This window comes from Malus sylvestris, chromosome 12 (genome assembly GCF_916048215.2).
Source record: "Malus sylvestris chromosome 12, drMalSylv7.2, whole genome shotgun sequence".
NCBI lineage: Eukaryota > Viridiplantae > Streptophyta > Magnoliopsida > Rosales > Rosaceae > Malus > Malus sylvestris.
The window spans coordinates 31,214,582-31,227,402 of record NC_062271.1 but is presented as its reverse complement, the minus strand read 5'-3'; the positions used below and the strand labels follow the sequence as shown (position 1 = coordinate 31,227,402).

The 12,821-nt window shown below is 42.6% G+C and overlaps 1 protein-coding gene and 2 pseudogenes across 1 annotated transcript; 2 read left to right on the top strand and 1 right to left on the bottom strand.

Moving 5' to 3' along the window:
* The window catches only part of LOC126592574 (protein RTF1 homolog), a 52,039-nt pseudogene that overhangs the window by 5,082 nt on the left and 34,136 nt on the right, over positions 1–12,821 (bottom strand).
* The window catches only part of LOC126592572 (uncharacterized), a 39,759-nt pseudogene that overhangs the window by 3,141 nt on the left and 23,797 nt on the right, over positions 1–12,821 (top strand).
* LOC126592568 (disease resistance protein RPV1-like) lies at positions 127–2,526 on the top strand. Its single transcript, XM_050258310.1, has 2 exons — positions 127–977; positions 1,350–2,526. Exons 1-2 carry the CDS (start codon positions 130–132, stop codon positions 2,497–2,499), a joined length of 1,998 nt encoding a protein of 665 aa, XP_050114267.1. The 5' UTR covers positions 127–129; the 3' UTR covers positions 2,500–2,526.

The window sequence follows — 12,821 nt, the reverse complement described above, 5'->3', positions numbered from 1 at the left end:
CCAATTAGGAGTTAGGAATGCAATTGGACGTGGGCAATTATCTCTGCCCCAAAAAAACAAGTATAATTATCTCTGCCCAGCAGTACGTACAAGGGAAATTATCTCTGCCCACAAGTGAACATAAGAAACATGGAGATTTGCAAACTGATTAAAGAAAAAAAGAAAATCAATATCGCCAAACAACCTTCAATTTGCCTAAAGAAATTGAAGGCAATGGATAACTGGTCGAGCTTAGGGAAGCTGTTAATTATGGTGCTGGTGTTACTATCCTACCACTACGCTCATCGCAATTCCGGTCTTGTCTTTGATGTCCTCATCTTCCTCCTCTGCTCCCTCGGCCTCGTCTTTCGTGAAATGAATATCTCTGTCCCCGATAAAACCTCCTCCTCCTCCTCCTCCTCGCCCTCATCCTCATCATCCTCCTCCGCCTCATCCTCATCCTCCTCGTCCTCCTCCACCCCCTCCACCTCCTCACCCTCAATCTCATCTTCATCGTCCTCCTCCGCCACCCCGTCCTTGTCATCCTTCTCAAAAGGCTCGCTCTACGAAGTGTTCATAAGCTTCAGAGGCGAAGACACACGTAAAAACTTCACGGGCCACCTCCACGAAGCATTGACAAAGGCCGGAATCAACGCCTTTATTGACGACGAACTAAGAAGAGGAGAAGATATAACGACCGAACTTGTGCGGGCAATCCAGGGTTCTAGGATCTCTATCATCGTCTTCTCAAGACGGTACTCGGACTCCAGCTGGTGTCTCGAGGAGCTGGTTAAGATCATGGAGTGTAGAAGAACGCTAGGGCAATTAGTTTTGCCGATATTCTATGACGTTGATCCTTCGCATGTCAGGAAACAGACTTGTAGTTTTGCACAATCGTTTCTGAAACATACAGATGAAAAAAAGGTAGAGAGGTGGAGAGCTGCTCTTACTGAAGCTTCGAATTTGTCTGGCTGGGATCTCAGAAACACTTTGGACGAGTACTTACTAATTTCTTTTCTTATGAATTAAGGCTTTAACGTACCTTTGCTTATTAATTTGGAATCATGCGATTTCTTAGACCTCTGTAATAAAATCATACAATAAAGCTTAAACTGTTAAGGCTACACTAATCACAGCTGGGAAGACGCCGGCGACTAGCTGCAGAGGGAAGGGATGCTGGTTTTTTTGTTTGTGTTTCTTATTTAAATTTAAATTTTAATCTTAATTGATGTTTGCTAAGTTTAAACACACCACCTCAAAAAATTGTCTTAATTAAAATCTCTAGTCGTGATAAATAATTTTGTGTATTAATTAGTTCAATTTCGTTGTATAACAATCTTCGTTTTGCTTCTCAACTTGACTAATGCCAGGCATGAAGCAAAGTTTATCAGGATGATTATCAATGACGTCACTACGAAGTTGAACAACAAATACTTCGACGTAGCGCCCTATCAAGTCGGAATAGATACTCGAGTGCTAGATATCAGTAATTATTTAGGCATCGGAGATTCAGATGATGTTCGTGTGATTGGAATTTCGGGCATGGGTGGAATAGGTAAAACAACGATTGCTAAAGCCATTTATAACAGATTTTATGAAAGGTTTGAAGGTAAAAGTTTCCTTGAAAAAGTGAGGGAAAAGAAACTAGAAAAATTGCAAAAACAACTTCTTTTCGATATCTTGCAAACCAAGACAAAGGTAAGCAGTGTTGCTGCAGGGACCACCTTGGTAAGGGAAAGATTTCGGCGCTTAAAGGTACTTGTCATAGTTGATGATGCAGACGATGTGAAGCAGTTACGTGAATTAGTTGGAAATTGCCACTCTTTTGGCTCGGGGAGCAGAATCATCATCACAACTAGAAACGAACGTGTGCTAAAAGAATTTGCAGTTGATAAGATATATCGGGCAAAAGTAATGGACCAAGAAGAAGCTTTTGAGCTCCTAAGTTGGCATGCTTTCAGAAGTAGTAGTTGTCCAAGTCAATATCTTGCGCTCGAAAGAGAAGTTGTCAATTACTGTGGAGGATTGCCGCTGGCTGTTGAAGTTTTAGGATCTACTCTTTTCAAACGAAGCGTAGATGAATGGAGAAGTATATTGGATGAATTGAAAATAATTCCTCGTGGAGAAATTCAGGCACAACTGAAAATAAGCTACAACGGGCTAAATGATAATTACAAGAGGCGGATATTCCTCGATATAGCTTGTTTTTTTATCGGAATGGAAAAGAACGATGTCATGCAAATCTTGGATGGTTGTGGCTTTTATGCAACAACAGGAATCGAGGTCCTCCTTGACCGGTGCCTTGTAACTATTAATAGAGAAAACAAGATTATGATGCATGATTTGCTTCGGGATATGGGCAAAGATATCGTGCATGCAGAAAATCCCGATTTCCCTGGAGAACGGAGTAGATTGTGGCATCCTGAAGATGTAAATGATCTATTGATAGACAAATCTGTAAGTACTTTCCCAATCAAACTTTATGTTAAACGTGTAAGCATATGTAAGTTAGTAATCTAACTTTTTTTCATGCAAAGCCTTCTCTTATTTGGAGTCTGTTTTTTGGGATAGCAGGGACTGAAAAAATTGAAGGTATGGCTTTGAATTTGCCAAGTCTTGAAGAGACTAGTTTCAGTACTAAGGCGTTTAGAAATATAAAGAGACTGAGATTGCTCCAACTAAACTACGTTCGGCTCACTGGGGGATACCAATGTCTTTCCAAAAAATTAAGATGGTTGTGCTGGCATGGATTCCCATTAGAGTTCGTACCAATAGAACTGTGTCAACCAAACATAGTTGTTATCGACATGCAATACAGCAGCCTCAGACAAGTTCTTTGTGAGTATTCTGGGGTAAGTACAATGCGTAACTTGAACCAAATTAGGAATTATTTTTATGCTCTTTGTATCTTCTTTTTGGATTTAAATTTTTTATTTAAATTTGATTTTTCTTAACAGTTGCTTGATAAGTTGAAGATTCTAAATCTCAGCCACTCCCACGATCTAACACAATCGCCAGACTTTTCGAAATTCCCAAATCTTGAGAAATTGATACTCAAAGACTGTAAGAGGTTGGCTAAAGTTCACAAGTCCATCGGAGATCTCAAGAGTCTTGTGTTGGTGAATTTGAAAGACTGTGAAACACTTAAGGCTCTTCCGAGGAGTTTCTACAAGTTGAAATCTGTCAAAACTCTTGTTCTCGATGGTTGTTCAAGATTCCAAAGCTTGTCTGAGCACTTGGGAGAAATGGCATCATTGGTCACTCTTTATGCAGATGGGACGGCCATAAAAAAAGTACCACCTTCCATCATACGACTAGAGAAGCTCGAGCGCTTATCTTTGAGTAAATTGAAGTGTTCTTTGCAGCTACCTTCCTTACAAGGTTTACGCTCTTTGACAAGCTTAATTTTGGCGGACAGCAACATAGAGGAAATGCCTAATGATATTGGGAGTAGTCTACCTTGTTTAGTGGAGTTAAGTCTAGATGACAATAATTTTGGGAGCCTTCCAAGCCTCAGTGGCCTCTCTAAGCTTCTTGTATTATCCTTGAATTGTTGCAGAAACCTTGTTGAGATTACAGATTTACCAAAAAGTTTGGGTTTCCTGCACATGGACGACTGCTCTGTATTAGAAAGAATGCCAGATTTTTCAGGCATGTCGACAGCAGTGATTCTTTTTTCCCCGAAACTCATTGAGTTTCCAGGCTTGGATAGCACGTTAAACTCGGGACTCAATCTTTATATGACAACACACAACAATGTCATGGATTTCCTTCTTAAGGATAGCACGATACAGGTACTCTCTCTCTTCCACACCACCCCCCTCTCTTCCCCCCTCACAAATATGTGTGTTATGTATGTAGTACTCACACAAATCTTGTTCCACATGGTATAAGGATGGACAGGAGGTGGAACCATGGGTTTTGTAGGAAGACAAATTCCCACTTGGTTCAATCATGTAAACGAGGGTACCCAAGTCTCTTTTGAAGTGCCTAAGGAAATTGGTTCTAATGCAAAAGCATTGGCTGTGTGCCTGGCTTTTGTTCCTCGTGATTACATCAGGCCGAGTTATATTTATGTTATTAATCACACCAAGGGTACTAGTTTTTGTGTCGAACTAGGAGATGTTTTTCCCTTTGAAGAGATCATTTGGCTGGCAAATTTATCGTTTTCGGAAACTGAGTTCAATTTGGAAGAAAGCGATTTGGTCCATGTTATTGCACATTGTCCGGTGAAGAAAATAGGGGTACGTTTAATATGCGACAAACTTATGACTTTCAAAGGTTCGTTATTTGATTACCATTATATCCCTTACGAACGGGCCTCAGAAGAAATTTCTACCGAAGTTGGTGATTTTGATGAGGATTATGAAGATGATGATTTTGATGAGGATGATGACAACACGATGAGGATTTTGATGGGGATGATGAGGAGGACTTTGATGAGGATAATGAGGAGGAATAAGACGATGATCAGGACCAAGAAGTTGCGGATGCTAATGATGAGGGTGATGATGAGGATGAGGGTGATGATGATGAGGAGGAGGAAACTTTCTGGTTTAATCAGCTAGTTTGCAGATAGAGTCTGTATTTTTTTGCATGCCTTGATCTATTTTTAATATGTTCTCTCTTTTTGAACTTTCTTGTTTATGTGGTGGTTTAATTTAACTTATTAATGCATTTAAGGTTTTTAATATGTTCAGAGAATCCCTCTTCTTCTCATGTAGTCGCCAACTGTAAGCATCAGCGCATGCCTCCTCCCATCATTCTCTAGGACTTGGCACTCAACTATTGCTTCTATTCGCTGCTTTCTTGCCAAGAACCCTGCGTCTTTCCAAAGTTCTGAAGAGCAGCCAATGATATTGGCAGCTCAAACTTATGCTTTAGATTTGACTCTCTTCCAAAATCAACAGGGGCACTCGTATCAATCAACTTCCCCGCACCAGCTGCAGCTTCCAAAGCTGCTGCAGTTGCTGCTATGCCTGCCCATACTGCTCCCACCATTGATAGTCCCAGATTTTGACCTCCCAATTCCAACCCTTACAACGCAAACCACAATTAACTCTTCCAAGAAGGGCTCCATAAACCACTTTGCAAGTTTCGACCTTCGAATGGTAATCTCCTTTATATCATCAAAAGTTAGTCCCTCTGACCTTTCATCATCACTGTCAATCATTGCATCATCCCCTGATGATCCATCATCTTCACTACGAAAAGCATATCTCAACTTGCAGTGAGCCTCAGGGTATGCAGCTTCAAACGTTTTGCTCGTAACTCATTCAATGCATCATCCTTGAAAGCTACCCTGTCAGCAGATCTGGCTGATGAATGCACCCGAGAGGATGGAAGAGGTAGAGTCTCTTTCCAGGAATGTGGGGCCTTCCCTTTGTCCCACTTTGGTCGGAACTTCTCTTTTAAACTCTTGTCATCTTTCTTCTGTGCTCTTTCAGACAGAATTAGCTCTCTTTGAAGTTCAGACATCATTGATGTCCCCCCACCCCCGATCCGAACCACTATCGTGATAACCACCTTCTTCTTGGCTACCTTGTTCATCGTCTATTTCAGTTGGGTCCAGCCTCTTCTTCAAATGAACTTAAGGTCCAGAGGGCTTCCTGCTTGCATAGCCACAACCATCGTCAGAATCATCACCTCTGGAGTCACTTCCTCCATTAGAATATGAGCCCCGACGTCTCCTCCTAGATGATGAATGTGAGTGTCAATTTTTCCCCGATGAACTTTGTTGATGCACAAAATCAGCGAGGACTTTGGTACAACAGAAAGTGTCAGGTTTGTGACCTTCGCTTGGTTGCTTCGATCACTAGTGAAGATAAGTACGTAAATGAATAGGGACAGGGAAGCAAACACAAGATGTACGTGGTTCACCCAGATCGGCTACGTCCACGGAGTAGAGGAGTTCTCATTAATTGTGAAGGGTTTACACAAATACATAGGTTCAAGCTCTCATTTTGTGAGTTCTAGTGAATAGTTTAGTACAAAATGACATTAGAGATTATTGTGGGAGAATGATCCCTATTTATAGAGGAGAGTTTCTAGTTTTGTTCTAACATTGACACGTGTCGTGTTGTGATTGGCTTCTGATGTTGACACGTGTCGAGCTGTGATTGGCTTCTGATGTCGACACGTGTCGCATTGTGATTGGCCTCCTGGTTGAAGGGAAGCTCTTCTGGGTCCTTGATGGTATAACGTTGACCGATGCTCAGTAGTTTCGGGATTGGTCAAGTATGGTACAAACAGTGCTCCCCTAAGTTCCCGAGTGAGGGAAGCTCCTCGGTTGGGGACTTGCAAGATCCAAGCCATTGAGTAATCACGAAACTTCTAAGTACTGAAGTGTGATATCATTTTCACGTGCCTTATCTGTCTCATATGTAGATGTGACATCTTCTCTGGAAGTACTTTTCCTCCATCCATGGGTAGTATCTTTAACCGATGAAGATGCACAGGGTAATGTATCAATTTCACTTGAAGCTTACTTGTAGTTTCGGGCTTGGTCAAGTGCGATACAAACCCTATAGTAGGAGTCCCCCAAGTCGCCGAGCTAGGAGATCTGCCGAAAGAGGTGACAGACAAGGCAAGCAGTCAAACTTCCAAGCAAGCAACCCAGGATCGGAGGTTCGACTTCGGCTTCCGGTTGATTGTTCTCCTTCTCCTTGTCTCTCATTCAGCTGCCAGGATAAAGAGAAGCAAATGGAGAAGAGATGATATGAGATACTTTTGCTTTTGAAGAAGTAACTTTCCACAGGCTTATTCTTGAACTGTGCTGGAGGGTTTTCTGGTTCCCTTCAGAGTATAAGGCCGACTTAAGAATTTGAGGGTCAAAACAAGTCCATCAAATCTAGAGTACGTTCGACCTTGATGATATGGGATACTTTTGCTGTTGACAGAATAGTGAATGTGGTATGGAAAGGTGTCGTGCTGTAGTGATCTGTTTCAGCTCACCGTTGAACCTTCTGCTTCAATCTTTTGCATGGCAAAAGTGGTGTGCAACCTTTGCATTTAAATGGTCATTCAGAACATTCCTTCATAGTGACTCATCCACGCTTGGCAGCTTCAGTGTAAAGAGCCAATATCTGATCAACTGTCATGAGGTATGTGCCGGTGGAATTCATGACCTTGACAGCAGTTGAGGATGAGTTCTCGAGAGCAATGCTAAGTAAGCAACCAGGCAAAGGTCTCAGGCAGTCAGTTCCAGATTGGAGGTTTGATTTCAGGTTCCGACTGACTGCTCTCTTTCTCTTTGTCCTGCAGGTGTGGACAAGGACGAAGACAAAGACAGGGAGAAAGCATGATATGGGATACTCTTGCTTTCGACCCTGATGATATGAGATACTCTTGTTCTTGGTGTGGCTTATTTGCTGAGGTATTATCGGGGGGAAATAAAGCTGAGTATTTCGAGAGGTTATGTTGAGGGTGCCTTCTCGAATGCGAGAAAGGGTTGAGCATTTTTGCAGGTTTGCCTGTCCGTTGAGGAGGGAGGTCGATGTATATAGGGATTTCCCAATAACAAGTAGTAATGCTATTCCTTTACCCTTCTTGGTCACAGCAATGTAGTGGGAGCTGCCAGCTTCACGTGTTTTAACTTTGTCAGAGCACTTTGAAAAAGTGGTATGTGGTATCTGGAAAGCTGATGTTACGTGTGAAGATTACAGACAAGCTTTATCTAAGGAAATCTGGCTCTCGAAGTTCTGAGAGTTGTGCCTCTTCGGTTTTCGAACAAGCAATCCCGTCGAGGATCTGGCTCTCGAGATTCGGAAAGCGGTGCTACTTCGGTTTTTGAGAAAGTAATTATGTTGGGAGTCTTTTCTCGAATGTGAGTAAAGGTTGGACGTTCTTGCCAACTTGTCTTGCCGCAAAACACGGAGGTCGACACACATAGGGACTTTCCAGTTGTCAAGCAGTGGTGCTGTTCTTTTACCCTTGTGGGTAATAGTAGGGTAGCTGGAACTTCGAAATTCTCGTGCCTAAACTTTGTCAGAGATCTTTGACAAAGTTATATGTGGTACCCGAGGAGTTGATGGTGCATATGGAGAGTGGTGATTGAACAATAAGATTCACGTGCTTTCTACTTCACAAGAAATCTTCGACAGATTGCCCGTAATTTCCGCAAAGCTGAGTGTGCATGTGACAGGTGCTGATGAGGCTGAAAAAGCAGGTGCTTCTTCGATTTCTGAGATCGGCCCTCGTGGTCTCTGAGCAGCCCAGCTTTTGAGAAAGGAATCGCCTCTTCGATTTTTTAGATCAACCCTCGTGGTCTCTGAGCAGCCCAGCTTTCGAGAAAGCAAACGCTTCTTCGATTTCTGAAGCTCCGTCGAGTGCAGATTTTTATAGAGGCTGGCATTAAGTTCCACAGCACACTTGAATCTCTACCAGTAGAAGCTCCCTTCTTGCACTTCTAAGATCTTGATTTGTCTGACCTCTTCCCTCTTCAACACATTTGAAAATGTCTGGACCCTCCGACCGTCGTTTTGACTTGAACCTTGGAGAAGAGACAGCCACGCCTTCTCCAGACAACATATGGCGCCCATCATTCATATCCCCTACTGGTCCTCTTACCGTTGGGGATTCTGTGATGAAGAATGATATGACCGCTGCAGTGGTGGCCAGGAACCTTCTCACTCCCAAAGATAACAGACTATTTTCCAAACGGTCTGATGAGTTGGCTGTTAAGGACTCTCTGGCTCTTAGTGTTCAGTGTGCAGGTTCTGTGTCTAATATGGCCCAACGCCTATTTGCTAGAACCCGCCAAGTTGAATCATTGGCTGCTGAAGTGATGAGTCTCAAACAGGAGATTAGAGGGCTCAAGCATGAGAATAAACAGTTGCACCGGCTCGCCCATGACTATGCTACAAACATGAAGAGGAAGCTTGACCAGATGAAGGAATCTGATGGTAAGGTTTTACTTGATCATCAGCGGTTTGTGGGTTTGTTCCAAAGGCATTTATTGCCTTCGTCTTCTAGGGCTGTACCTGGTAATGAAGCTTCAAATGATGAACCTTCAATGCCTCCTCCTTTTGGGGTTTTGTCAAGTACTGAGGCTCCGGATAACCACCCTCTGGTGCTTTCTCTTTCTGGGGCTCTACCGACTGCTGAGACTTCCCCTAAGCAACCTTTGTGAAGGCTCCCTTTTGTTTGTTTATTTTGACTCATGTATATGTACATATTTGTGGCTTATCGAAAATATTAATAAATAAGCTTTGCTTCATTTCAACATATTGTGTTAAATACACCAAAGCCTTCTTCATAAAGTTCTTTGAATTTTTTCTTTTGTTGAAACTTGTATTGTTAACTCCGCCTATGTCTTACATGGCCGGTCCCAAGCCCGGATAAAGGAGAAGGGGGAGGGCGTCAGGTAGTCGACAGCCGGCACTCCATGATCACGTCGAATCCTTATGAAAATGAATCCAGAACAAAATCGCGCTAAAGCTAGGGCGTCACCCGTAAGTGGCGCGATGTGTGGCCCGAGCACAGTGATAAGTGAGCAAGGGTCGCTGTATCTCCATCGGCACCCGGATGCAGTGTTAAATGAGCAAGGGGGCCATAGAAACTTCTTTTCGAACGACTCCACTCAAAGTTGTTTGGGAGCATATGCTCCTATCAACTTTACCCGGGACACACAAAAGAAGTACTTTGATCCTATTAGACGGGGGAGGGTGAAGAAGCTAGGACAGAAGGGTAGAGTTCAAGAGAGCAAAATGCGTTTAGGAACGTGGAATATAGGAACCTTAACGGGAAAATATATGGAAGTAGTGGAAGTTATGGTGAGGAGAAGGATAAATATTATGTGCCTACAAGAAACTAAGTGGGTTGGTAGTAAGGCAAAGGATCTAGAAAACTCAGGGTTTAAACTTTGGTATTCGGGCACAAATAGAACGAGAAACGGTGTTGGCATCATCGTGGACAAGACCTTGGTACAAGATGTTGTAGATGTCAAGAGGGTAGGAGATAGAATCATGGCAATCAAGATTGTAATAGGACAATAACTTATCAATGTGATTAGTGCGTACGCACCTCAAGTAGGGTTGGATACGAGTTCGAAGGAGAAATTTTGGGAAGATCTTGGAGACTTGGTGCAAGGAATTGCTCAGACGGAGAAGTTATTTATAGGAGGAGATTTAAATGGACACGTGGGCAGGGAGACAGGCAACTATGGAGGTTTTCATGGTGGCCATGGTTTTGGGGAGAGAAACGAGGATGGGGAAGCTATCTTGGATTTTGCAATGGCATATGATCTCTTCTTAGCCAACACCTTCTTTAAGAAGAGAGAAGAACATGTGATCACCTACAAGAGTGGGTCGTCAAAAACACAAATAGATTTTCTTCTAATGAGGAAAGGGGATCGTATAACTTGTAAGGATTGCAAAGTTATACCAGGAGAGAGCGTGGCTAATCAACATCGCTTGTTGGTGATGGATGTACATATCAAAAGAGTAAGACAAAAGAACAAGACTTGGAAGTGCCCAAGGACTAGATGGTGGAATCTAAAAGAAGAAAAACAAGCCATTTTCAAAGAGAAGGTAATCACCCAATGTGTGTGGGATAGAGAGGAGGAAGCTAGCCAAATGTGGGATTCCATGGCTAGTTGTATCCGAAAAGTAGCAAAAGAGGTATTAGGAGAGTCCAAGGGCTTTGCCCCACACCAAAAGGAATCTTGGTGGTGGAATGAGGAGGTACAAACAAAGGTGAAGGCTAAGAAGGAATGTTGTAAAGCCTTATACAAGGAGAGGACCGATGAAAATGGTGAAAGGTATAGAAAAGCGAAGCAAGAGGCGAAGAAAGCTGTCAGAGAAGCTAAGTTAGCGGCTTACGACGATATGTATAAACGACTAGATACCAAAGAAGGAGAGTTGGATATCTATAAACTATCTAGAGCAAGGGAAAAGAAGACAAGGGACCTAAACCAAGTGAGGTGCATCAAGGATGAGGATGGAAATGTTCTTGCTACAGAGAACGCGGTTAAAGACAGATAGAGAGGTTATTTTCATAATCTTTTCAATGAAGGACATGAAATGAGTGCTTCTTTAGGGGAGTTGAGTAACTCAGAAGAGTGTAGAAACTACTCTTTTTATCGTCGAATCCAGAAGGAAGAAGTGGTTGTAGCTTTGAAGAAGATGAAGCATAAAAAAGCAATAGGCCCAGACGATATACCAATCGAAGTGTGGAAACTTTTGGGAGAGACAGGTATAACATGGCTCACTGACCTTTTCAATAGGATTTTGAAAACGAAGAAGATGCCAAATGAGTGGCGAACGAGCACTTTGGTGCCTATCTACAAGAATAAGGGCGACGTACACAATTGCATGAACTATAGGGGTATTAAGCTAATGAGTCATACAATGAAGCTCTGGGAGAGAGTCATTGAGCATAGATTGAGGCAAGAGACACGGGTTTCGGACAACCAATTTGGGTTCATGACAGGGCGCTCAACCATGGAGGCAATCTATCTCTTACGAAGATTGATGGAAAGATATAGAGATGGGAAAAAGGATTTACACATGGTCTTTATAGATTTGGAAAAAGTGTATGATAGGGTCCCTAGAGACATTCTTTGGAGGATTTTAGAGAAGAAAGGAGTACGAGTAGCATATATCCAAGCTATAAAGGATATGTATGAAGGAGCAAAGACTGCCGTAAGAACTCATGAAGGACAAACCGAAAGCTTTCCCATAACTGTAGGATTACATCAAGGTTCATCCTTAAGTCCTTACCTTTTTGCGTTGGTAATGGATGAGTTAACAGGACATATTCAAGATGATATTCCTTGGTGTATGCTTTTCGCAGACGATATAGTGTTGATAGATGAAACTCAGGAAGGGGTAAATGCAAAGCTTAACCTTTGGAGAGAAGTGTTGGAATCTAAAGGTCTTCGCCTAAGCCGATCAAAGACAGAATATATGGAGTGCAAGTTCAGTGCAAATGGAGGCCAAAACGAGTTAGGGGTGAGGATCGGAGATCAAGAAATACCAAAGAGCGACCGTTTTCGTTACCTAGGATCTATCTTGCAAAAGAACGGAGAATTAGATGGAGATCTCAACCATAGAATACAAGCTGGATGGATAAAGTGGAAGAGTGCATCCGGCGTGTTGTGTGACCGCCGTATGCCACTGAAGCTCAAGGGAAAATTTTATAGGACGGCAATAAGGCCGGCGATGCTGTATGGCACAGAATGTTGGGCGGTGAAACATCAACACGTACACAAAATGGGTGTAGCGGAGATGAGGATGCTTCGTTGGATGTGTGGGCACACGAGAAAGGATAAGATTAGGAATGAGGATATCCGGGGTAAAGTAGGAGTAGCCGAAATTGAAGGAAAGATGAGAGAAAATCGGTTACGGTGGTTTGGACATGTGCAAAGAAGGCCTACTGACGCTCCGATTAGAAGATGCGACTATGGGACAGAGGTTCAGGGCCGAAGGGGTAGAGGAAGACCTAGGAAAACTTTGGAAGAGACTCTAAGAAAAGACTTAGAGTACTTGGATCTAACGAAGGACATGACACAAGATCGAGCACAATGGCGTTCTAAGATTCATATAGCCGATCCCACTCAGTGACTTGGATTTTCCAAGTCTCCAACCGAGAAGTTTTCCTCACTCGGGAAATTAAGGGAACACTACCCCAACCTACATGCTCCACTCAGAAAGCTTCAACATACAAGCTTCAACAAAAGAAAATTCAAAGAACTTAGCGAAGAAGGCTTTGGTGTATTTAACACAATATGTTGAAATGAAGGAAAGCTTATTTATTGATATCCCCGATAAGCTACAAATATGTACATATACATGAGTCAAAATAAACACACAAGAGGGAGCCTTCACAAAGGTTGCTTAGGA

Bases quoted from the DNA above. Each gene is read 5' to 3' on its own strand.
- LOC126592568 (XM_050258310.1), top strand. From the start codon at position 130: ATGGAGATTTGCAAACTGATTAAAGAAAAAAAGAAAATCAATATCGCC. The intron at 978-1,349 runs GTACTTACTAAT...GACTAATGCCAG, and splicing joins CTCAGAAACACTTTGGACGA to GCATGAAGCAAAGTTTATCA.